We start from the raw sequence: 25,868 nt of genomic DNA on the forward strand, positions 1-25,868 counted from the left end.
CTCTGCAACCATGCAAGCTGCTGTCTCAGGCCTTTGCATTTGCTGTTCCCTCTGCTTGAAATGCTCCCCCTCCCCCAAAACACCCTCAGATAGTCTTATCTCACCTTCTAAAAGGTCTTTACTTAAATGTCACCTTTGTAGTAACACCTCACTAAAGTTGTAACCCGTCCCTCACCAGTCCTCTAACCTCTCTCCTACTTCGTTTTCTCTCCATAGTAGTTAGGGCCATCCAAACACACTGTTTTACCTCCTTTCCGGGGTCATTGCCTGGCTCGCTATTAGAATGTAAGTGAGGACTATCCTCGTTTAATAAATGAGGAAACTGAGTCTCATAATGGTCAAGGAAAAAAGTCGGGCTGGGATTGAGCTTGTGTGGCAAACTCGAATTCTCAAACTCACAGTCCTAAAAGCAAATTTCCACCTCAGAACTCACGTCAACTGGCATTATTTCCACCCCATCTGCCTTCTTTCTACTCCTCTCAGAAGTGAGGTTCTATGGTGTAATGGTGGGAAGGGCCAATGGTCAGACTGCTGGTTTCTGTTTGTCAGTGAGCTCCCGTGTGATGTTGGGCAGATGGATTCATGTCTGCACCTCTGTTTCCTCATCTGTAAAATGGGCTGATGGTACTGCTCTGCCAGTCCTGCAGAGTTATCCTGAGAGAAAAGGTGCATGGAAATCAGCCAGAGTCATAGTCTAGGCTTTGTCGCTCACAAGCTGTGTGACTTTGGAGCAGCCATAAAATCTCTGACCCTCTCAAGATTCTTATTTATACTCTGAGGAGAGCACATGAGGTCACAATAAGGCTCTCAGATTCTGAGTCTACAAATGAGATAATAGCTCCAGAAGGGTCTGGAAGAGGCAGAAAGTAGCCCACAGACATGAGGTACATTGTCCTTCACTTTCTGCTGCACTCTTTCCAACTTCCCGTGGTTGTGCAGCCACTGGACTCAGAGAGGGTCAGGTCAGCATTTGTGACTTGAGCCTTTGGACTGTAGTCATGACGGTGGTTCAGGTGGGGTTGGTCTCCCTCAGGGCAGATGAAGCCTCACCCTAGACACCATGGATAAGGCATCTGGGAGGAGCAGGGGGCTTGGGCACAGACTGGCTCTGGGCCCCTCAACTCAAGAGTCTTCTCAGAGCTCTGTTTGGGCTCTGCCAGCCAAGTGGCCAGGCCTGGGCTCAGGCCCAAGTCGCCCTTGGGCCAGCTTTGTGCCCACCAGCAGCCTGTTTCATCTTCCTCAGCATCAGTTTCCTCCCTTAAGAAATGGGAATGGAAACACCCCTTCATAAGGATTGTGTGTGAGGCTCACGTGAAGGCCAAACCCTGACACAAATTTAGTGCCTATTAATTTGAGCCACTGTGATTAGTACTAGCAGAGCCAGGGGTCTTGTATTTATCGGCTTCCAAAGCAACACACTCCTCATGCTGGTAATAAACTCTACTGATCCCTTGTGATGTGCTATATACCTGGCATATAGTATCTCATTGAACTCTTACGGCAACCTCAACTGATGAATATTATTTTAGTTCCATTTTACAGAATGGAAAACTATACAATTGAGAGATTGGGCCACTTGCCTAAGCTCACACAATTGATGTGTGGTGAAGCGTAGATTCAAACCCAGCCTGCCCGACTCCAGAGATCCAGTTCTTTCATAACCACGAGTTCTACTGTCCACCTGGCACCCAAGCTACTCAGGGGGTCAGCAAGCCAGTCAACAAACACTTGGCAGAAGTGTCTGCCAGGCTTCCTTCTGGACTCTGTGGTAACAAAGGCCCTGCTTTCAGGGCCTTTGTAAATTCTAGCAGGAGGAGATAAGAGACACACATTAACGAAAACACATACTGAGATATACGAGGTGCTATGAAGGTAATAAAACAAATTATATGGTCAAATGTGAAGGCAGGCGAAGGGAGGTAGTGGGTGTTTTTGTGTGGTGAGAGAAGGTCACTTGAGGAAGTGGCCTTTCAGCTGACACCTGCAGGAGGAGAAAGAGGCAGCCAAGGGAATGGCTGGGGGAGGACATTACAAGCCAGGGACCAACAAGTGCAAGGGAAGGGGTGGGCAGGCAGAGGATGAATTTGGCAGGTTCAAATGGCAGCAGACCAGCCTGGCTGGAGAGAGGAAGGAGCAAAGGTCAAACATCCATAACCTGCCCCAGGCAGCAGAACCCCCAAGAAGCCAAGGAGCCCCAAGAAGGCAGGCAAGGGATATTCCCAGGTTCTTTTCACTGCCCAGCCCTCAGGCATGCTCATCTCTGATTTTTGGGGGGACTTGACGCTGAGAGGCATCCCCCCACCTTCCAAGGCTCCAGATGCTCTCCTAGGAGTGGTCACTCCCTGGTAACAGTGCCAACAGCCAGCAGCACTCAGCTCTGGCAGTGCCCACCTGGGATTGGCCGACCGTTGCTCTTCCTCTTCTCAGTCCGACTGCAGACTGGGGCTGAGCCAGTGGGAAGGAGGCTGGCAGGGCCTGGAGATGCAGCCTTGAGGACTTGGCTCTCCTGGCCCAGCCATTAGAGCCAATGTGTTGTTACCCAGGTCCCTCAGCCTCCATCTGTCAGTTCCAGAAACCCAGTGACCTTGGGGGAAAGGCTTCTGGCAGCAGAACTGGTGAATCATAAAAATCACTGACTATCCAAGCAGGAAGGGAACTCGAGGTCACTGAGTCCAGCCAGAAAGATGCCTCTCTGCTACAACAGCCCTCCCTAGTGGTTTTCTAGGCTGCAGGCCAGTGGGTCTCAGCCTGGCTACACAACAGACTCACATGGGGAGTTTCCAAAAATTCCCAAGACCCAGGCTGCACTCTAGGCTCATTGCATCAGAATCTCATTGAGGGCAGAATTCAAATTTTAGTACCCCAGCCAGGTGATTCCAATGTGCAGCGAAGGCCGAGGACCAGGGCTGTGGTCCTTTGCAGCTTCTGGTGGTGCAGTCATTCTGCGTGGGACCTTCAGGGCCAGAGAGACCAGGGTTTGAGCTCCTTCTCTGCAACTTCACCAACTCAGTGACCTCACTCAGCTTTCTGACCCTTTCTGAGCCTCTGTTCCCTCACCTGGAAAAAGTGCAGCATTGCAAATACACCTACCTGATATGTTGTTCTCAGGCCTAAATGTAATAATCTATGAAAAGCGCATGGCACAGTGGTTTATGCCTAGTAAGAGGCCAATAAGTGTTTACTGTTATTACTTTCTCAAGGGCAAGCATTGTATCAGGAAGCACTTCTTCAGGTTGAGTTGAAATGTTCTTATCCCTGTAAGAGTGATTTTTCGCAGCACCCATCTTCTTATGTCACCAGCCCACTTAAAATCACTCTGGTTTGCCATGATTCTCAGGGTCAAGAAAGTGTCTTTAGTTTGACCTATCAACCTTCAAGGTCTGGGCTGTGCCCCCTCATCTTCTCATCTTGCACCCTTTTCCCCCATGATGTGGGAGAGGGGGCTTCTTCGAACCCCCCACCTGCCATATTTTGTCCCACCATTGGGCCTTGCCCCGGAACAGCTTCCCCACCCTGCTTCCTGGGCTCACGCACCCTGCAGTACTCACTTTTGTTACCACTCTACCACTAGTGCATTCTTTCCAGGACAAATCCTCAACTTGCCATGGCACCACGTCACAGCTGACATTTTACATCTATTTGTGTGGTTATTTGTCCAATGTCTGTCACCTGTGCTCCACTCTAAGCTCCAGGAGGACAGAGACCATATGTAGGTTTTGCTCATTCCAGTTTCCCCAATGCCTAACTCAGTGCGTGGCACGTAGTTGAGGTTTAATAAATATTTATTGAACAAATAAACTGGCCTAAATTGGCCTCTTGATAAAGTCAACCAATCATTCAAGTTCTGCCCTCTAGAGCATCCCAAAGCCCCTGGCGTCCTCCACCCCAGGACCATCCTGCAGGGGTGGGCAGGTACCTCAGGACTCCCACTTTCCCCTCCTCTTCATTACCTATAGAAGGTGGCCCATCACATCCTCTCCACCCTCCTCCAAACAGGTTCTGGTTGTACGCTGCCTGGAATGGGACTGAAAACTAGGGGCTGGGGAGCTTTTCAAGAGCGATTTGCGCATACAGCTCTGCTAAGTAAGGGGCAGCGGAGAAGAGGTTCAGGATTTAATGCCCTGGTTAGCCTTTCACCTCCGAGGCCCTTGATCTCCATGTAATTAAGCTCATACATTAATGAGTTTTAAGGGATAAGGGAGTCCCAAGTGGAATATGGACTTTTCATACTAGGAGGCCATTTTGGATAATGATTGGCCTCAGCTTGAAAACCACTGGAGGGTGGGGGATGCATGGCTATTGCAAGCTTACAAGGGCATCAGTGAAAATAAACTGAACTCTTCCTTCTTGTGTGAAATCAGGGCCAACTTGAAGCAAAATTATAAAGTAGATGAAAAATGTCTTTTAAAAAGCAAAGCCGTTTGCCCGTAGCCATCTCCGGGCCCTTTCTGAGAATTTCTTTTTAGGTTTCTGCCTCTAAAGCAGGGAGTGGGGAGTGATGATCATAGTAGCTGCTCACAGGGGTGCTGAGAAGCTGAAAAGAGACAATACCTGTAAAACCCAGCATATGGTTAATGCTCCGTAGAAGTGAGTCATGATTTCTATTCCAGCTCAGGGAACCTAATAAGAGCAATTTGTCTTCAGTGGAAGCAAAGGGCCAAATGTCAAAGTTCAACGCTTCAGAACATGCTGGCCTGATTCATCCAGCTGTTTTATTTATGTTCCAGGAATTTCAGGCTCTTTTCTTGGCTCTGCTTTAGAGACAGAAACATAAATGTTGAGTGCCAGAGTGGATTCTGAGATCATCTGATCCAACGCTTCATTTTATAGGTGGGGAAACTGAGGCCACCAGACATGAAATGACTTGGCCAAAGCCATCCAAGGAATCTGAAGACAGAGCTAGGACTGGAACCCAGATTTCCTGTTTCCCAGACAACTGCTATATTTCTGCACTATTATCAGCTGTCGCTGCAATTTAGAATGCACACGAAATCCCTTTAACTGAAAATGCTAGGAAGATGTGCTGCCCTTGTGTTTTTATTTTTTCTTTTCCCCAGTGGAAAGTCATGGTCACATAAAACGATGGACCAGTCTCTCTCTCTCCCTCCCTCCCTCCCTCCCTCTCTCTCTTTTTGTATCTTTAGCTCTGAATCTGTAAAACAGCCTGAAGAGCAGACCAGGGCAGATCTTCCAGCCTCTAGGCCTCAGGACCAGAGATTTGTGTAGTAGACATGCTCCCTCTGGTGGAATGAGTGAAGATGACAGGCAGGAAGTGAAGAAAAGAGACTTGCCATCTCCATGGCCTGGCCGCCCTGGGGTCCAATGCTGTGGATTAGGCCTCCCTCATCTCACCCTAATCCCAGCACTGTCCGATCTCATCTTTATTTAAAATTTTGATCTTTTGTTAATCACAGTGTTTTCTTGCGTTAGTTTTGATTTATTAAAATAATACATTAAAATATTATTTATGTTGATTACTGAGGTTTTGGGTACCCTCTAAATTTTGTGCCTGAGGTGAGTGACTCATTTTCCTCCCCCTGGTCATAGTTCTAATCCAGAAGTCAGCACTGGAAGACTTCCCCCACCTCAAATATATGGCTTGCAACCCCCCACTCCCCCAACCTCCTGCCACTCATTTGTCATGAGCCAAGAGGCCCAGCAAGGGTCAGGCGGGTGTGTTAGGACAGAGGGCTGGGTGCTCTGTGCACCATAATAATCAGAGCTGCAGATTCTCCAGGCTTTCTCCAGAAACGGGTGGTGACAAAGACTCTCCTTGCTCAAACTCTAGCCAGGCTCCTCTGAGCCGTCTTCTTGGCTAGGCCCATCCACCTTGGCTTATAAAGACTTGAACAAACACTAACATAGTTTCTAATAGCTCAAGGCAACATCCTGAGGATGACCTCAGCTCCCCTTAAAGGGGCTGCCTGAAAAAACTCAAGCCAATCAGAAGAATGTACTGTCTGTTCCAGCAAATGTCTGAAGATAGTGCCAGCGGCCCAGTCTCTGTGGGAGGGGACAAGCCTAATGTTGATAAGTGTCGTTTAGCAAACACACTTGGGTTTCACATGAACCAATCCCCCTTCTTGTTTTTTCGTAATTTTTTCACTTCCCTAACTTTCCAGAACCCCCACTCTCCTCCTCTCCTTAGTCCCTCATGCTCCCTTTAAAACACTCAGTCACCTCTGTACGAGGTGAGCTCAGTTCACGTTGGACTCTTTTCCTTATATATTATTGCAATTTATACATATTTATATGTTATATATTCCCAATGTACTATTGCAATCGTCCATTACTGATTAAAATCTGACCCTACCACTTTAACTAGTGTCTAGCTTTGTTGATCTTTGATAACACTGCCTTTCAAAGTGTATCACTTATGAGAAAAGACCCCGGGGTCAAGGGCAATTTTACTGCACAAAGATGCACTGGGTTCTGGGTTTTCATCAATGCCTACAAATGTGAAGGCCTAAAGACGGGTCCTGTTTGCTGAGGCCATAGCAAGCGGCTGGTGCCTGGTGTACCTGGGAAGGCCACGGGCTTGGATCAGCTTCCTCTTGTGGGCCTTCATCCTGCATCATCTGCCTGAAAACTCCGGCGGTTCACCAAGGAAGCAGCCACCCTCGGTAGTGTTCAGGGATAATCCAGCCTTCATCCGTGCCATCAGCTGGTGACCAGAGACCCCCTGAACGGTGTCACCTGCTTCTGCCCACCGACCACTAACCCAGCCCTCCCATCTCACCACCTCCAGCAGCCCAGGACCACATCCAAAGAAGATAAGACCCCAGCCCTAGGTCCTGGAGAGTCTCTGCCTCCATCTGCCCCCCCCCCCACACCCCATAATGAGTCCTGAGTACCCCCTCCCAACAGCCCTATCCCTCTCTGGGGATTCCCTGGTAGGGTGCCAAGGGGACATGGGTTTAGGTCAGGCCCAGAAGTGGCGACCACAGAGCTTCAGGGTCCTGCCCATCTTGCTCAGGCTGGATTTATTATCCAGGCTACAAAGAGTTAAGTCCACTGCCTTCAAATGCCTCCGTCCCAGTGGGAAGAAAAAGGAAGTGATTAAAGGTGACCCTAAAAAAAGTAAATAAATAAATAAATAAATAAAACTATTCACGAAGGTGCCACTCAAGCTGCAAAGCTAACCCCTTCCCACAGGGGTGCCAGGCAGGATCCCGACCCACACATTAATCTGTTTGGGTCGCAAACCCCTTCCTCGGTTTCTCAGACCCATCCCAACCCCATACTTCTGTGGCCCAATGAGAATGTAGCTATTTTAAATAAACCCCATCTTATTGATGAAGGGTGCCACCCCTTCCAGGACCACTCCAGGCAGTGTTCCCTGTTCCTGAGGGACCCACTGGCCTCTCCTTTCCAGCTAGAGTTCAGTGAGAGCAATCTACCAGGGCACTGTGGCTCCATCAGAAAGTTCTCTCCAGCAATGGACCTGTGGGGCCCTCTACACCAGCCATTTGTACTGTGGTTTCTTATGTCCCTCAGATCCCTGCACATTGGAAACCCCTGGGGCGGCAGCCAGATTCATTTATATGCTACCCATTTCTGCTGTCTTAGAGCTGTGGTTCTCAGGCATGTGGGTATCCTGGTGTAGCTCACTGATTGAGAAGTGGGCCTGCAGGTGATTTGTAAATACTAGTAATAAAGTGCTTAAGTGTAGGACTGACTTGACTCATGCACGGAGCATATTCAGGCTTACCCCTATATTTGTGTCATGCTCGCTCTTGCATTCTGATAAGCTTTCTTGAGCTGAATGAACTCTGTGAGGTTCTGTATAATCTTCCAGCCTCGTGCCTTATGCCTCCTGTCTCCTTCGTCACTTCACTGCATCTCTCTGGCCTTCAGATCAGGTTCTCAGATGTGCCAAGCTCTTTCCAAAGTCAAGGCCTTTACACTGGCAGCCCCTTCTGCCAGGACACCTCTTCCCCCCAGACCTCTGCATCGATCTCTCTCCTGCTTCAGTGCTTAGCTTAAAATTTAACCTCTTCCTCATACTGACTTGGAGGGGACTTAAGAGAGCTTTGGGGAGTTGGTGGGGCTGAAAATATTCTGTTCTTGATCTACATGGAGGTTACAAGGTGTGCACATATGTAAAAATTCAATGAGCTGCCCATTTAAGATTCATAGACTTCACCGTATGTAAGTAAACCTAAAAAGATGGAATCTAAAAAAAAAAAATTCCACCTCTTCCCTGCCTCCTGTTATTCTGATGACTCTTGACCATGGCATGTGCATTTCCATCCTGGCACAATAATTACATTATTTGTTTGTTTACTTGTAAAGTGTATCTCTCATTAGAATGTCAGCTCCACGAGGACAGAGCCTCTGTCTGTCTTGTTCACTGTGGCAGCTTCCAGAGTGTAGCATAGTGCCTGTCACACAGTAAATACTAAAAAAGAAAATCAGTGCATGGATAGAAGGCAGGATGAATAAAAAAAGCTTGGATTTAATGATGGGGAACCAGGGGCAGAGGAGGTAGGCCTGAGTGTGGAAGCTCCCAACAGCCAGCCCCCAGCAGACAGTTCGGGGGTCTTGGTCTGTAAGCCCAAGTGCGGGAGCTTGTTCCCTCCATGGAGACCCAGTGCTGGCCTGGCTACACCTCGTTGGGGTCGTCCTGGTCGGCGTAGATGAGAAAGCCTGTGAAGAGGCTGTCGGTCCAGTAAGGGTCATAGAAGAGCCCGTTCTGCTCTGAGTAGAAGATCTGCAGCCAGACCTCGTCATCCTGCTTGAGAGCCAGGATTGTGGAGCCCGAGGCCACATCGTGGTTGCCTGTGTTGGCGTCGAAGGTCCGGATGCGGTACTGGCCGTTGTGCACCAGGCCGATGGCCAGGTGCTTGTTGGCCAGCGTGATGTCGTACGTGAAGTAGTAGATCCCGGGCACGCTGCAGACGAACTTGCCGCTGGATGCATTGTAGTGGCCGCCCTCGTTCATCAGGATCTTGTCAAACTTGATGGGCAGCCGCTCCCGTGGGTAGCTCTTGGTCACTGCCACCGAGAAGGCCGACCTGGCGTGGCTACTGCTGCAGCTGCAAGGGCCTGGGAGGCCCGGCTCCCCCTTCTTGCCCTTGGGCCCCTTCTTGCCTGGTGTGCCGTGCTTCCCCGGGGCACCACTCACCCCCTTGGGGCCTCGAGGGCCAGCCCGCCCAATGGCCCCGGCTTTGCCCTTTGGTCCTGGCTTTCCCCGGTTACCTGTCCGGCCAGGTGGACCTGGAAGACAGAGCAGCTGTTGTTACGGAGGGGCCCTCAGAAAACCAGGCAGAGGCAGTGGGCCTTGGCTCTTCATTCTTGGAGCACAAGCCTTCGGGTAATGGGAAGAGCAGAGGCTTTGGAGTCACACAAAAATGAGTACAAGTTCTCATGGGATAACCTGGGATACTTCTCCCAGTCTTACCGAGAAAATGGGAATGGTGATACTTACCTTCCAGAATCATTGTGAAGCAGGGCAAAAACAACCTGTACCAATGCACACCCTCCCCTTTTCCTGCCTTCTAAGAAAGAGTCTAGTTTGTTTACCAGACCAATCTTTCAAGGGGTATTGGGTTGGGAACAGCATTGGAAGAAGCGTCTTGATCTCAAAACATTGATCTTAGTGAAACCCCTGCCTAGTGCCCCAAATTCCTGCCCACATGTGAAGGGTATTTAGTGCAGCAGTGCTCGCAATAGCAAACACTCAGAACTAAATGCCCATCCCAGGGGAAATGATGAAAAAAATTATCGTCCATCCATGATGTGCAATTCTATGCAAGAGTTTTTAAAACTGAGGCAGATTTATGGGCACTGTAGGAAAACTTCTCTAAAATACACTGTTAAGAGGAACAACCAGGTGACAGAACCTATTTTTGTTCAAAGGAAATGCTACCTATTTCTATCCCCATTTAAGTGCATAGAAGAATGCCTGGCCCATAGTCAATAGTGGCTAAATACTCTCGGCATATCCTGCAGAACACTTCCCATCCAACAATGCCTCTTGGTTTTTAATACCCATATTTCATAAAATGAGCATTTCTCTCAATACAACATTTTTGGCCAATGATTATATAGGAAAGATTTACGTTCATGTCCCCTAAACTCAGTACAACATTTTAAACAAAACATAGTACAGGTGAAGATCTGAGTGACATCCAAACACAACTGTAAAATTGGGACAATTGATAGGCTGGCAAAATTGGCTGTAGATGTTTTGAAAAGCGTGCTGAATGTCAATCAAGGAGCCTGCTTCTGAAGGTTGCTGGTGCTAAAGAACATTTTAGCATCATTGTACACAGGGCAACTCTTTGGTAGCCACCATGTGAATGGGGTAATCAGAAAGTCATGTAAGCATTTGACATCCTAACAAGGTACTTTGCTCTTACATGTATACATGTAGGCGTTTTACTGTGTTTTAGAGTTTTGGGTTAACATGTAATGCATTTAAATTTTTCCTATTTTAAGTAATTGGGGAATAGATTCCCAAATAGTATTTTCTCACTGAACATCTAATTTTCAGGGGCAGAGTGCTTACACTAAGTGCCCGGCAATGCCTGGTATTATTATACCCATATGTAAACACATAGAAAAAGGCCAGGAAGAATACACGGTTAACTAGTTATCAGTGGTTACCTCTGGAGGATGAGGGGAGGACAAGAAGGGGTAGGAATTAAGGAGGACTGTTGCTTTATTTGTGTTGTTTGAGTATATTACAGTGAAAACGTATTTGTGTGTTACTCATAAAATGAAAAATAAATACAAGGAATGGGGGAAAAAGGTCACAAAGCTGTTCCTTGGAAAAATGAAAATAAACAAAAGGTGGGAGAAGGGGTTGAGAGATGTGGAGGAGTAAAGACACAGACGTTTTGGATTTAAGTTTTTGAGGAAGACAAACAAGGAAGCTTATTGGGAAGGTTCTACCATGTGTTATGTGATGTGTTTCCTTCTTGATTACTTTTCTGAGAAACTTCAGGCAAAGCTGACTTTACTTTTCAAGACCTTCCTGGAGACGGATTTGTATGTGTCTGTCAGGGGTGGGTGGGTGTTTGGATGTTGTCCTGTACTATGACTGGGCTCAAGGTGACAAGGCTTTGTCTGGGTTACACATGTTAGGACTGTCTATCTCTCAACTCTGCCTTCCTTGCTACATTGGCTGAATGCTCAGCAGAGACGCAATACGTGGCACGAGAGGTGGCCCAAAGCAGCCCTAAGTCTACATCCTCATAACTCTTGATCAAGGGGTAAAAGTCCATAGCAGAGATACCCTCCCTCCCTGCCCTCCCGCCCCGAGACCCCTAAGGTGAATGTCAGGGAAAGCTCTGGCTGGTCCCAAGTGGAGCAAATGTCCAGACCTGAGTTTACCACTGTGGTCAGGAAATGGCATCATGCTTTGTCAGTGTTAAAATGCCACACAAATAAAAGTTACGATGATTTCCCTACTGCTTAAAGTGTACACTTTGGGATATTGCTGACACTGGAAAGGATCTGGTTAACTGGGGTGAGAATTCAGAGACATAAGGAGAGTCAAGGCTGAGAGAGCCTGCCGAGAGTATGCAATCTCCCGTATCTGCTGGCTGCCTGGTATCCCTTCCTCCGGGAGCAGCACTTCACTGTTTCATGGGGTCCCAGTGAGGCTGTCAATCAGTGACCAACTGTCCTCATCACCCACCCACACACACACACCCAGGGGTGGGCACATGATCCAGTCCTGGCAAATGGTGGTACCTCACCTCCATGGTCAAAGGGACTGGTCCAGGATGCACATTTGATCAAGGAGGATAAGTTATCCTGAGCTTTGCTCTATGGATTATGTCCTGAGGAGGAAGGCTTGAGCCCACCAGTAGCTATTTCAGAATTTCCAGCGAGAAAGTTGTGAGAACAAAACCAACACACAGAGAGAAGCAGGGCCTTGACAACAATATTTGAGCTCCTGGACACAGACACTCCTAAAGCTCAAGCCAATAAATTCCATTTGGGGCTATAAATTGGGTTTCTGTCACTTGCAACCAACAGAGCTCTGAAGAATATTTCAGGAAACTTGCCCCAACGTTCGTTACTCAGCAAATCAACGTTGCAGCTGGGGCAGGAACACAAGCTTTACCACCCACCGTTCCTTTCAGGAGAACATGTTAATTTGGTTCATCATCAGATAGGATTAATACAAGTTTTCACAACTTCACAAGCCCCCTCTGGGCCAGATGCTGCCACCCCAGGTAGAAACAGGAGGGGCAGGCACTGGGCCTCTTACCTTCCTCTCCGATGTCTCCCCGGTCTCCGTCCTGGCCATCCTGGCCATCTTTGCCGGGAAAGCCCATTCTTCCCACCATTCCTGAGGGCCCTGGGACTCCCGGGGGGCCGGGCGGGCCCTGGGGGCCAGGCAGGCTGCAGACAAGCTGAGGGGAGCCCTTCGGGAGCCCTTCTCTGCGGGCGAAGGCACCAAGCAGAGGGTCCGCCGCACAAGGGAGCGCACAGGCCAAGAGCACCCAGGGGATCATGGCGTTCACCTGTGGGAGGCAAGAGAGCTGTGAGCAGTGAGTCCCATCGCTGAGCGGACTGTGGTCAGTCAGAAAGGCGCCAGGGGAGGAGGTGGCAGCTGAGACAGACTCAGTTTTAGCTGTGGCTCCTGCTTTCTCCTACATCACGTACAAGTAGGTGGGCAGTGCCATCGTGTCTTGGGTACATATTTGGATGAGCTGAGTTGTGGGCTCAGAGTATACTTTGGAGGGACCTTGGGGTGAGGCAGCCATCCTTACACTGCCATCCTCTGCAGTGGCAGGACTTACAGCCCAGTGACAGCTGACTGGTGGGGGCGCTGTGGACACAGAGAAACCATCCATGGTTTTCCTCAAATATGTGGCGCCAATGGAAAGCTACGAGGGCAGAAATACTTCAAACTGTAGGTGGTGACTGGCAACTAGGCTGCTTCTCCCAGGTGACTTGGGGTAGCACAGCAGCAGGTGAGGAGAAGTGAAGCTTCCGTTCTGAGTGATGGGGCCCCAAACCTGAGCAACGCCTCCCCCCTTTATTATTTTTTTAAGTGAAAAGTATTAATTGAAATAATACACTCACATTGTTTACAAAGTCAAATGATACTATAAGGCTTACAATGAAAAACTGTGATCTCCTACCCATCCTTAACCTCAACCCCCTGCCCCAAACTCTTTGGGCTATTTTTCTGGGTATTTACTTCCATTAAAAGACGATATGCTTCTACTGATTCTTTTGATTTATTGATTTTAGATATTACATTTTGAATCTTACTATGAAAGATGAGGATTCAGGTCTCTTCCACCACTCACTCGGCCCCTATTTCATCTCCTTCATGGAGTTCCAATATAGTTTTTGACTTAATCAAAATTCACTCTTTGAACTATTATAAGAGTATTGTTTACTGTTAAGCTAAGCACTGTCCTATAGATACACTTTCTTTTTGTACACACTTTTCTTACTGGAGGTATTAATAACTTTTATTCTTTCATTTGCTTAGTGTTAAATGTCATGATTAACTATAGTATCAAATATATCAGATAATCTATCAGTTCCATTTATTTTCCTGAAGGCATAAGTCTGGAAACCTCCATTCTCCTCCTCCAATCCTTAAACATGCCAGACACTTGTCCCCCCAGGATCCACCTTTATAATCATTGTGGTGATTCTCTTTGCCTCTCTCCTCTGTTATATCTGTTTTATGAATCCCATGTCTTTCTCTTTTCTTAAAAAAAAATTTATTATTATTTTTTACTCCCTCCTTTTGGTGACATATATCCTGCAATAGCTTCCTAGGAAGGAGGTAGGGAAGTAATAGTTTGGAGACTTTGCAAGTCTCCGTATGTCTTAATTGGACATTGTGTCCCTAAGGCTGGTGGCAGCAACAGCATGCTCGCAGCAACACTAGTGTTCCATGCCCGGAGGGCTCCAGTCCCTGGCCCTCGCTGTGCAGACGCAGAAGCCAGGAACAAGTGGCCTGTCCAAAAATCTCTGAATACACTGGCTCAGTCACTTTGCAATCAACAGCCTCTCCCCTGAGAATGAAGCCAGAAAGCGGACGGTTCAGGTACGGCTTCCTGCCGCGGGGATGAGCTCCTCAGTGGTCACTGCTGTGTGACTTTAGGCAAGCCCTTTCCCCCTCTCTGGGCAGCAGGCTCCCTACCTGCACAGTAAGGGGTTGGTTCCCACACTTGTGCGTGCATCAGACTGTCCTGGAGGGCTTGTTCAGACCCAGAGTGCTGGGTCCCATCCCCGCCCCCCAAGAAGACGATGGATTTGGATTTGCATTATTATTAAGTGTCCGAGTGATGCTGCTGGGGGTGGTCCAGGACCCCCTTTGACAACTACTAGACTAGATGGTCGCCAAGGCGCCCTCCCCTCTGATGCTGAGCCTTTCACTCTCCAGTCTTTCCTCTTTCCAGATATGAAGCTTTGCTGGTGTCACTCTTCCCACACAGCCTTAAGCTACCGGGGCCCCTCCCCCCATCTACGATGCTGGGGGCAGGGCAGAAACTCTGCTCCAGCGGTGGCCCTGCCAGCTCACATTTCCCTCCTGGGTCCTCAGCCTCCCTTCCCATCACACTCTGCTTTGTCCTGGGCCTAGGAGCCTGTCCAGACCTGTGGGCCACCTCTGGGAATGACCGCACCTCTCCTCCTGGCCTCTTCAGAATTGTTAACACTGGGAACCAATGAAGAGGAGGAAAAACTAGGTTTCTCCGCCAGGGAGGTGGGGGTCACAGCACTGCAGTGACCTGAGACGTGGGGTCTGTTCCACTTTCAGCCCCGATGCTCACCAACAGCGTGACTTTGGACAAGTCACTCTCCTTCTCTGAAACTCAGAGGGTTTCTGTAGGTAAGTGTCCTAGGGGTGCCCCTGCACAGACAGAGATGATTCAGTACCAGTTATTGCTCAATATATTATCACATCATATAGTAACTAAGTTATTTTCTTTCTAGTTTCTTCAATCCTGATTAAGTCCAGAACAAACAGTTCCAGTCTGGGCACAGCGTATCTTTAATGTCTCCACACCCATCTCTAGCCTCCCTTTTTAACGAGGACCACTCTCTGTCACTGCACATCCATTCTAAAGGAACCTCGGTCAAGCCCCCACACACATGCACGCAGACCTTGGAAACCCCCAGACAGGAACATGGCGGCAAGGCCCTGAGGCAGAGCCTCTGCGGAGACGTAAGGAAGGCCTGTGGAACTATGTGAGGAAAGAGACTTGCACGGAGGCACAGTTCCGGGGATCAGGTCCTTGGGAGATGGTGCAATGAAAGACAGTGGGTGAGTGTTTGACGGGCTTAAAATCAAAGTTTCTGCCTGGGCACCAGGACACGAGATGCTACATACCAAATTGAGAACCAAAATCAGGCCAAAGTGAAGGATTGACAAAGGAACCGTTTAGGAGCTCCTTGTGTCACTCCTGGCACTCTTGTCAGATCAAAGATTTAAAAAAATGTAACCCCTGTCGCGGGGAAGGGAAGGAAGAGTGAACATGCACCTGAGGCCTGTGTGAGGAAGAGAGAAGGCAAGAGACTGGCTGTCTGCCTGGGTGGACGGGGAAAGAGAGCTCACTGCTGCTGCCTGGGAAGGGGGCTGTGAGCCTTCTGGCCCTGCTTGGTAGATGGGGGGCGCCAGACATTCCACAGTGGAGCTGGCCTGGGACAGAGGCATCCTGACAGAGAGTGAGCAATGATAACCATGAGGGGTTGACACCTGAAAACCAGAAACTGAGGACGAGGCTTGGACATGGCAGCGATAAAAAATGTGCATGGCTGGCCCCAGGGCCATTCAGTCATAGGGCCAATATGGGAACTCCCAAGGAGCCAGCAAAAGGCCCCCACGAAAGAGGCAGCTTCATTATTAGCCAGGCACAGAGAGGCAGGGCAGGTTAGTCTCTGTCCCAGTCTTGAAACATGGAAGAACCCTCCTGCTGTCTGTCCCCTTACCTGTCCTTTCTCTCCTTCCTTCCACCTGGAAAGAGGTGAGTTGAGAAAGGAAGCAGATGGCGCTGCCAGCTTTGCACCTGCACCTTCACTGGGGGACAGAAGTAACTCTCACCTTTAAATGAAGATCAAGGAAGACGGATTACCTGGGAGTGGGTTACCAGTGGCTAAATTATAAAGCGGCAGAGGGAGGCAAAACTAAAGCTGCCGCCCCTGGTGTCACATATGCTCACCATGGAAGTGTTATACACATGATGTACTTTTGGAACATGGTGCCCTAGACACAGCCCAGGCCCCGGGAATGGAGATCTCCTCCCTTGCCTACCTGATGAGAGTCTTGGAAAACTGGTTGGTGTGACTTGTGAGCTGCGACACTTCTGGAGCCCTAGAAAAGAAACTGAATTCTTAAAGCAGGTTTGCAATTGGAAAGGTGCAATCTGCAAACATTTTGGACGATGTGGAGAGGGAAGAAGGGAGCAGGAGCGAGTGTCCAAGGCAGGTGAAAGTCCTGTGAACGGCTAGATGAAGACAGGCAGGAAAGAGCGACAGCGTGATGAAAGGAGAGAGGGGATCATCCCTTTCCATTTACCACGCCCTCCCCTGGCCTCCACTGTCAGCCACACAGGCCTGGTAAGAGGGAGGAGGCTCTGCTCTCAGTCCAAGTCTGCCTCGCACCAGCCCCTTTGGACCATAGGGGTCGCGCTCAGTGACAGCTGGCCCAGGGTAGGCCCCAGTGGAAGGGTGGAGGAGCAGGGTTCTGGAACACGCAGGGAGCAAGGGATTTCTCAGAGCTGGAGCGGAGAAGTTCCCGCAGCCCGAGCCAGGAACTGTTTTGGAAATAAAGGCAGGGAGCATGGATTTTGGTTCCAAATAGAGGGAGGGAGAGGAGAGTCCTTGCCCCCAAGGCACCTCCAAGGAAAACAAGGCTCCAAATAGCCCAGCTCCCAACCTGTGCCCCCACCCCTCCTGGGTTTGGTCCCCCAGCCTACTCTCCACACCAAGGTGGTGAGAAAACCTGGGGGTGGGGTGCCAAGGCACCAAGGAATCCAGATAGGTTAACGCCTCCAGGGTCTTTTAAATAAATTCAGAATCACAAACTAGGGAGGGCCGCAAGGAATGGTCTAATCCAACCCCTTCAGTTATAGACAGGGGCTCTGAGGCAGAGGCAAACCGATGCACTGAACCCCTACACCATCCCAGGCACTGTGTGCTGCTCTTTCCCTGAATTCTTTTGTTTGAAGTTTACAATAAACCCTGGGAAGGGAGTCAACTTAATTGTTCCATTTTTCAGGGGAAGATACAGAAGCTCTAAGAAATCAAATGATTTACCGAAAAGGCACATATTAAAGCAGTGGGGATCGCATTCGAACCCGTGTCTAAGGGGCTCTGCAGACCACACGTAACCCACTGCACCTTACTCCCATCCCCTGCTATTTTTTCCTCTTTCGTAGAAGAGGAAACTGAAGAGAGGCTACTTCGCTCATGTTTACACAACTAGTTCGCGGCAGAAGTTATATTTGAACTTGGGTTTGGCTGACCCTAGTGCCCAAACGCTTTCCATTATGTCAGCGTTTCTTTGATTTTTCCTCCTAAATATCCCGAATTACATAAGAGGCCTGGAAGTACGTGGCAAAGCTGCACAGAGCATGAGAGATTTCTTTGATATTCTGTGTTGTCATTACACACACACAACTTTTAAAATGTAAAAATGATGCTTTTTCTCCCCCTCAGGATACTTGAGTAAACCGATGCTTGAAGAAAACCTCCTGTTCTTTGAGAGGCCTGTACTTTGCTTAGCCAAGATGATGGGGGGCCCTGAGGGGTAGCCTCCTGGGCCCTGACTCTCCTCTGCAGGCGCCTTTGGAGTGTTAACAGTGTGTTCCCAGGGGCTCAACCAAAATACGAAAATACCGGGGTGCACAGAGCATACCCCTAGCCCATCAGCTCATTCCTTGCTGGGATCCTGCAAGAGCCTCCTCCCTGATCTCTTGCTCCCCCGCCCTCCGTGCCCAACATGCGCTCTCCACGTTGAAGCCAGAGGGCTCCTTTAAAAACATAACTCAGCCACGTCACTTCCTGGAGGATCTCACTCCGGTGGCTGCTGGCTGCAAATAGCAAATTTCAGAGCCTCTGACATGGTCCACAAGGCACAAAACGACCTGCCCCCCTGGCACCACCCTAACCCCAGCCCCTCCTGCCCAGCGCTCCCTTCTCCTTCAGGCTAAGTTCCTTTCTGCCCCTCTGCCTGAAACCCAGGGGCCCCACCCTCTTGGCGTGCTGGCTCTTTGTTCTTGTGTTTCAGCTTAAATGTCACTTCTTCCAAGGACTTCCCTGATGTACCCTCTCAGACAGCTCTCCCTTTGGACCCCAGCATCTTGTTTCTGTCTTTCCAGCCCTTGCAAGCTCACCTGTATTCACCATATTTGCCTGCTCACCTGCTTACTTGGGCCTGTTGCCTCTTCCAGTTGTGTCCCACGAAAATGGAAGCCCCATGGGAGCAGGGACCACAACTGCCCTGCTCTGTCCCCCGGGCATCCAACTTCCTTCACACAGTGGGTGTTCAAGAAACACTTGCTTCATTAGTGAGTGTTTGAGACCCAGCGTCTGTCCTCAAGAAAATCCACAGCAAAGGGAAGACAGTGCAGTGGCCTAAATCCAAAAAGGCCCTGATCCTCTTGGATTTAAATAAGTTTTCTCCCTTCCAGTTTTTTTTTTTTTTTTCCTAACCCAAACCAGATCTAACCCCTCCCTGCTTTTGACCTCCGAGAGCACAGGGTCCCCACCCCTACTCGGCGGGGGTTGGGAGGGGGTTTGCAGAGGATTTTACATATAGCAGGTGCTCCATAAATATCTGTCTAACTGATCAGACAAAAAAAGTACTAGTCCTTCCTCACCTTTTAAAAAAAACTGAGTTCCTAAATTGTCCTTTCTGATGTGAGTTGAAATGGGAAGCGGAAGGGGAAAAAAAAATGTTAGTTGGTTAAACCCCCAAAATGGAATCATGAGGTGCCAAACTTGGATGCAGTTCTGTAGTCTGGTTTTAATTTGCCCAACCCCTGGGCCTCATCCCTCAGTTAAGCAGCTAAGGATTCAAAAATACACGTGTTCCAGGAAAACGGTGGGAGCTAAAGGGCCCAGCCTGAAGTCCACTGTCGAGGAAGGAGCCTCCGTCTTCCTCCTCCCTCTGCCGCTGGCTCTCAGGACATGGCCCCCGGGTTCCTTCCCAAAGGCTTTCCACCCAGACTGTGATGTGAGAGGGGCCTGAAGTGGGACATCGGTCTCTCGCTGACTCTACCTGAACATGGTCTGTCAGTAGAAACTCTGGAGACGCTTGTCTGCACCTTGAGCAAGGCTGCTGACACTGAGTTCTGAACAATCTCTCCTTGGAGATTAGAAGATGTGAATTATGCTCAAATCAATTTGACCAGTTGGTTATCTGGCTGTGATACACTGATAGGTAGGGCCTGTTGTTTAACTCAGTGATGAAGAAACATGAGAAACCCAGCCACTTACTTTCCTCAGCTATACAATGGAAATAGTATACCTACTTCGCGGAGTTTGTGTAGGAATAATGAGATAATGTATTCAAAGCCCAGTGTGTGACACAGTAGATGCTCAGCAATGGGACAGAACTCTGCCTAAAACGCCCCCGAATGCTAATTGGCTCCCTCCTCATCCTTCTAGTCTCAGGTCTAATATCCTCCCCTCAGAGAGGCCTGGCCCAGGACAGGATATCAAATAACCCACCCACCCCTGTTTAAAGGCTCAGACCACCCTGGTCTTCCTTTCAAAGCACTTGGCCCAAGTTGTGGTTATATATTTATTTGTTTCTTGAGTCGTGAACCGTGTCCTTGCCCTGAAGTGGAAGGTCCAGGAAAGCAGATGCCCTACCGGTCTGGCTCCCTGGTATGTCACCAGAGCCTAGCACAGCGCCTGCCCTGCATGCAGTACGTGCTCAGCTCACACTGGTGGTTGTTCCAGCCTTAAATGAAATGGCTACTCATAACAAAAGAGCAACGGGATCAAAAGGATTTCAGCAAGTGCGTGGATGACAAAGCCACACGTGGCTACTGAGGGAAACCTAGTGAGGTGACTGGACTTGGATTCAGAAGATGTGGGTCCCTGTCCTATTTTTGTAACTTACTGGTCATGTGACTGTAGAAAAGTCATTTCTTCTTATGTGGGTGTCGGTTTCCTCACTCCTCCCTTTAAAATGGAGGTAACACTCACCCTCCCTGCCTCACAGAGTTGTTCTGAGAATCAAACAAGATAATGGATGTTGAAAGCAAAGCGTGATACACAAGCTAGAGCCTTGTTTACAATTGTAATTGCCGCCAACTGCAGCGGAACTACTCACAGCACACAACCCTGACCTCATACTAGGTGCCCCTGGAACGTTTCACCAGAGGCCTCGTTCTGGGTAGGGGAGGACACAAAAGTCTGACCCAACTGGGCAATTCTCTGGGTGTTTGGAGTTAAAAGGGAAGGAATGGGGCAGGGCTTGCTCGTAGATGAACTTCGCTAAAAACTGACTTTGATGGGAGTGCAAATTCTATAATGAAAAACACTCCACACCCTCCTTGAATTCCAGGAAGAAAATTGGGAACAGCCCTCTCTGGCTTCTCTGAAGAGCCGAGAGAAACCAATTGCAGGAGAGAGGGGCTGGCTGCAGTGACTCACTCGGGGCTCGCCCAACGGTCCCCTTTCCTGGGAACTCCAAATTGATGCCCATTTGGAAACACTCCAGCATCCAGAGTCTAAAAACAGAGCATTAGAAATCATTGGACCCATCTGCCAACAGGCTCCAGGAAATATCTGGTCTACTGTTTTCTTTCTTCCACCCTCTATTTCTGGCTCATTCTAGAAAAAGAGATCCAAGGCCAAACCATGACCTAATGAGGCCTCAGGTGCCAGGACCTTGTGGGGTTTGTCTCAGCGGCGCTGCTGAAAGCACCCAGAAGTCAGCCTGGTGGTCACGGTATTAACATCCCAGATCCTTAGAAGCCAGCAAACGTATCATCTGGGCCCTGGGCTGCTTCTCATTGGACCTCAGCTGCAAGGGCCACAGTCAGGCTTTGGGGTGGTTGAGGCCAAAGCCATCAAGCTTCGGACGTGCCCAGCACTGCAGCGAGAAAGAAGGATCTAGCGGGTGTTGGGGGAGGGACGAGGCCCGAAGGTATTCAGAGCCAGGTATCTAGCTTCTCCTGACAGTCAGCCTCCAAGTGGCAGATCAGAGGGCTGGGGAGCACGTTTGAATAGCACTGTCCAACCGGCATATGATGTGAGGCCACATACGTCATTTTAAATGGCCTTATTGCCATGTGCAAAAGGTTAGAAAGAAAAGCAGGTGAAACGAATTTTACTAAGGTATGTTGTTTAGTCTACTAGGTCTCAAATAACATCATCACAACATGTAATCAATGTAAAAATGATTAATGAGAGACACTTTACATTCTTTACTTAGTACTAAGTCTTCGAAGCCTGGTGTGTATTTACCACTGGAAGCACATGTTACTTCAGGCCGGCCACATTTCAAGGGCTCATTTCACATGGCAGCTATTGGACGAGCTCTAAGCATAGCTGCTTGACTTGAAATTCCACCAACTATCTGTGGGGCCTTTTACAAATTACTTACTCTCTCTCCCTCAGCCTTCTCCTCTCCAAAATGGGGACGACAGTAACAGTATCCATCTGAGAAGGTGGTTACAACAATACATAATGTTCCTGGAAGAAGGTTTGGCACACGGTAAGAGGTATAAAAAGCATTACTTATTATTATGCATTATTTCATTATTTTCTTATCCTTAGAATCAAGCAAGATAATGGATGTTAGAAGTAAAACATGATGCAAAAGTTTAGACCCTGTTTAAAATTGTAATTGTCACCAACTGCAGTTGAGCTCATGAAAAACAGTTCTGAGCTCCCTCCGTGTGTCCCGTGGCGTTTCAGGTAAAGGCCTCTGTAGTCTTCTAATCAATTCTCCATTTTCACATAAGCTAGTTTGAGTTGTGTCTCTGTCAGTTGCTACCAAAAGGGAGTCTTACTGAGGCCCCACACCCGTGAGCCACCTGGCGTGTTCATGCTCCATAATACAAAGACACGTGAGTCCGATAGGACAGTGCTTGGCAAGTGACAGGAGGCCAAATGGGACATCGTGTGTGCCGGTGCTTGGCACCATGGCTTCACAAGGATGCCCAATAAATGGGGTTGCTTATTCATGTTACCTTTGAGGCCAGACACTGGGATCTGAAATGAAAATGTGTGGGTGCCACTCTTCTAGGGCACAGCATCTGGTTATACGGAGGGTCCCGCCTGGCACACCTGTGTGACTGGGAGAGAAAGCACACCTCGCTCCTCCTTTCTCTTTGTAACAGGCTGTCTCTCAGAGGGCAGCCAGGACCACGCTGAAGGCAGGGAAAGGAAATTTGGGGGTTAGATGACCCCTTGGAATGATATAGAAGGGATCCAGGAACTGAGGGAGAGGAACAAAGTCTGAACTCTGTCGGGCAGGAGAGAAAAGGCTAGCTTTTCCTTGACTTCCCTGGGCTTGCTGGTCTTCATGGAGTCACTTCTGGTCAGACCCTGACGGACATTTGAGGTAACTCTAAAGGTCTGACACAAGATAGGCCTTTAAGAAGCAGAGAGATGGTCTGGTGGTTAAGAAATGGTTAAGAATCATTTTCTAGCTGTTTGACCTTTGTCAAATTATTGAACCTCTCTAAGCCTCAGTTTCCTTGTCTGTAAAATGAGAAAAAAACAATACTGTATGGTCATATTTGAATCATTTGAATTTGAAGTCGCATGATACAAAAATATTTATGGTTTCACTTTATGTGTGAAAATTTGTCAAGGACCTTGCAAGGCAGTATGAATTATAAATTGTAAACTGTATTTATGCTATAGCCACACGAGACAGCTCTATTCTAACAGGTGAACAGAAATACTGCCATCCTTCGGCAGGTGATTTTTGAATGATACCAGCTTGAATGATTTGAGGTCTTTAGGAATGTCACCCTGAGAAATTTGGTTGCCTGTACCTCCCTTTTAAAGTAACTATGAGTATTAAATGAGATAATGCAGTAACCAGCCCACAGGAAGCACTCAGTAACAGTAATGTTCTCCTGATATAACAATAATACGTGAAAACAAGGAGAGATATGACGGGAGAAGTTAAAAGATATTATCATCCCCATGTGGCAGGAGAGAAAACAGTTCAGAAAAGTGAAGTCATTTTTCCCAGGTCAAAGCTGGGATGGAACCCAGGCCTATTAACTCAGGGCCCGGGGCTCATGTCCACAAAGCCTTAACATGGCAGCTATGCGTGTGTGTGTGGTAGAAATAAGCCATTTACAGAAATGCACAAATCCCAGGAAGGATTATTTCCTTGAAAAAAGATTCGGCATCAAACTCCTTTCAGAAGTAAACCTGGACTAGAACTTGACGAGCAGGAGTCCTGTTTGTGCAGGAGTGCATCTTCTGGAGGCAAAGCCAGGCTGGAGGCCTTGGCCCTGCAGGAAGGAGTGTGCGAAACTGTGGGTGTCTGCAGGGACTCTTACCTGATGAAGACATTTGGGAGTAGGAGGCAGCAGAGCAGGGGCTTTGGGAAAGAGGGTTCAGTTGTCTATGTCCACTCAGCGGACGACGATGAGAGAAGGGACAGCATGGTAGGGCAGAATGGAGGCATTGACAGAAAAGGAAGTAACTTCTTGGGGACTTTGCTGAATATTTGATGGAGGCAGAGTAGCTTCAATGATGACCCCAGATTTGTGAAAGAAATCTCGAATCACCGGTACAAGGACACACTACGACACCATTGTAAGAGCAAAGCAGGTCTATATATGCCGATATGGAAAGATGGCCAAGATACACAACGTGAAAAAAGCAAGTTGCAGCATGGAATGTAAAGTATGATTCTCCTTGAGTTAAAAAAAGATTAGATGCACACAAATATAGATGAAATTTCTGAAAGGACACAGCATCTTGTCGAAGAGGTTACCTTTCAGAATTAGGGAGGGGTGTGTGGGCGTTTACTTTTCACTTTCTACCTTTCTGAACTGTCTTGCCATGAGTATTCTTAGTTTTAGGTCATTTATAACAAAAGGTAACACTAATGTTTAAGGATTAGAAGACAGGCAAGGTTGGTGTCCCTGCGAAGGGATGGGAGAAGTCAGACATTTGGGAAGAAACCGGCTCTGTGGTGCACTTGGTGTGTTAGAAGGGAGGGCAGTAGTGATTCTCTGCCAAGGTGGAGGGTCTGACAAGCTGGCGGTGGAAAGTGGGCATAATGGATATGATGACCAGACAAGAGGATAAGTCGGAGGAGAACTGTGCAGACAGGAGGGCAGAAATGGAGATGGGAGGGGACAGCCTTCAAACAATGCTACCTGCGCATCGGTCTTCAGACATTGCGGTTGCACAGCTGCTGGTTCACATGGCCGGGACGCAGGGTCTCTGGGAGACGGCCAGTCTAAGGGGGTGACTCTTGAAGGGTTTTCGGCAAGAGAATTTCGTGGTAAAAGAACAGAGGAAGATCGCAGAGAATAGGCGGTGGCGGTGGGGATGGAGAAGTATGAGCAAAGGAAAAAAAGAAGACAAAGCTTGCAGACAAGCAGTTTGGAGGAGGAGGGAGAGTGAAGAGCGTTATGAAGGACCGGGTGCAAATCTCAGTTTGCTGTTCAGTACCTTTGGAGCTCAGTTTGCTCATCTGTATAATGTATTTAATTAAACAAATACTGTGAAGAGTAAATGAGATAATGCACTGGATAAATGTTAACTGTGATTGTTAGCTCAGGTATTGGACTCAGACTTACCAGGATTCAAGCCCCTTTACCACCGGTTACTAGCTGTGCAACCCTGAGCAGCTCATTAACAACTCTGAGCCTGGTTCCTCGTCTGCAGACGGGGGTAACCTGTTGTCATGGAAATGAAACAGCACACGCAGAGGGCTGGCAGGGCCCGGCACAAAATAGGCGCTCAATAAATGGCAGCGCTGTTACGATCAACAGGTAAACCACTGAGCACAGAGCCTGGCGAGTGCTCAATAAATGTTAATTCATGTTATAATTCAGAAGGCGGAGGTCGAGAGCTAGGAATCCCCCGGCTACCTGGCCTGCAAAGAGAGAGCGCTCGCAGGCGTCCCCCTCCCACCTCCTCCTACAGCACCGCGTATCCTGCCCTCCCCTCCCCTCCCCGCCCCGCCCGCACTTTCCGCCGGCAGCGGGCGGACACTCACCCTGGCTGCCGCGGGCCACGTCCAGGAGCGTCCGGGGCGACTAAGCAAGTGGTCGGCTGTGCTCCGCGTCTCCGCCTCCCGCGGCGACAGCAACCCGCTCGGCGCCTGCCCCAGGCATACTTTTTCCATCCCGTCACTAGCCGGAGCGCCTTCCTCCCGGTCACGTGGGCAGGCCTGCAGAGCGGCACTCTCCCTTCGGAGTCGGTTTGGAAAAACTTCCAGCGCAGGTTACAACTTGGGTGTCCGGATGCATCTCTCTGGGGGTAGAACCTGTCAGTGTGTTTGGAGGTTTACACGCATGAGAGTGATTGTTATCCAGGAGTTTGCAAAGGTGTGGGCACGTCTGCTTGTGTCTGAAGAGCCACCTGGGGTGCATGCATGTGAGCGTTCATCCGCTGTGGATTTGAGGGTGCCTGCATGATGTCTGCGTGACACCTGCTTGTACAGGGGCTCATTCTGGGGATGCTTATATGTATGCATGTCTCGCTGTGGATTTTGTCCAGCTGTGAGTGTGCACACGTGTAACAGTGTGGATAGGTGCCCTGTGTCGCAGCCTTCACCTTCCTCCTCCCGGGAGTTGAGGCTTCGCTAGCCTCACTCTCTGGCCCAGCCCTGCTGGAGTTCCCAGATCCCAGAGCAGGCAGAGCATCCTGTTGAGGTAGCAAGCACACGCTAGGGGAAAGAAAGGTCATCAGAGGCCTGGCTTTTGCTTCTCCCTCTT

At 48.9% G+C, this 25,868-nt stretch overlaps 1 protein-coding gene across 4 annotated transcripts; it reads right to left on the reverse strand.

Moving 5' to 3' along the window:
• Positions 1 to 8,438: 8,438 nt before the first annotated feature.
• On the reverse strand, positions 8,439 to 25,423 carry C1QTNF2 (C1q and TNF related 2). 4 transcript variants are annotated; one of them, XM_074313864.2, is made up of 4 exons: positions 25,148 to 25,423; positions 16,241 to 16,300; positions 12,227 to 12,482; positions 8,439 to 9,219 (listed from the first exon to the last, which is right to left on the reverse strand). In XM_074313864.2, exons 1-4 carry the CDS (start codon positions 25,274 to 25,276, stop codon positions 8,606 to 8,608), a joined length of 1,059 nt encoding a protein of 352 aa, XP_074169965.2. In that variant the 5' UTR covers positions 25,277 to 25,423; the 3' UTR covers positions 8,439 to 8,605. The 4 variants fall into 4 exon arrangements, with proteins under 4 accessions (XP_074169965.2, XP_074169966.1, XP_088654889.1 ...); XM_074313865.2 differs by lacking the exon at positions 25,148 to 25,423 and adding an exon at positions 18,810 to 18,863; XM_088798763.1 differs by lacking the exon at positions 25,148 to 25,423 and adding an exon at positions 15,919 to 16,030 and having other exon boundaries at positions 16,241 to 16,294.
• Positions 25,424 to 25,868: the final 445 nt, after the last annotated feature.

Source organism: Rhinolophus sinicus, chromosome 5, assembly GCF_057876585.1.
Source record: "Rhinolophus sinicus isolate RSI-liver-muscle chromosome 5, RSI-T2T, whole genome shotgun sequence".
NCBI lineage: Eukaryota > Metazoa > Chordata > Mammalia > Chiroptera > Rhinolophidae > Rhinolophus > Rhinolophus sinicus.

Coding starts and splice junctions, on each gene's coding strand:
- C1QTNF2 (XM_074313864.2), bottom strand. CDS start 25,276: ATGGAAAAAGTATGCCTGGGGCAGGCGCCGAGCGGGTTGCTGTCGCCG. Junction 16,301..25,147: donor CGTGGCCCGCGGCAGCCAGG/GTGAGTGTCCGC, acceptor TTTCTTTTCTAG/GGCTCCAGAAGTGTCGCAGC. Junction 9,220..12,226: donor GGGAGACATCGGAGAGGAAG/GTAAGAGGCCCA, acceptor TCTGTCTTCCAG/GTCCACCTGGCCGGACAGGT.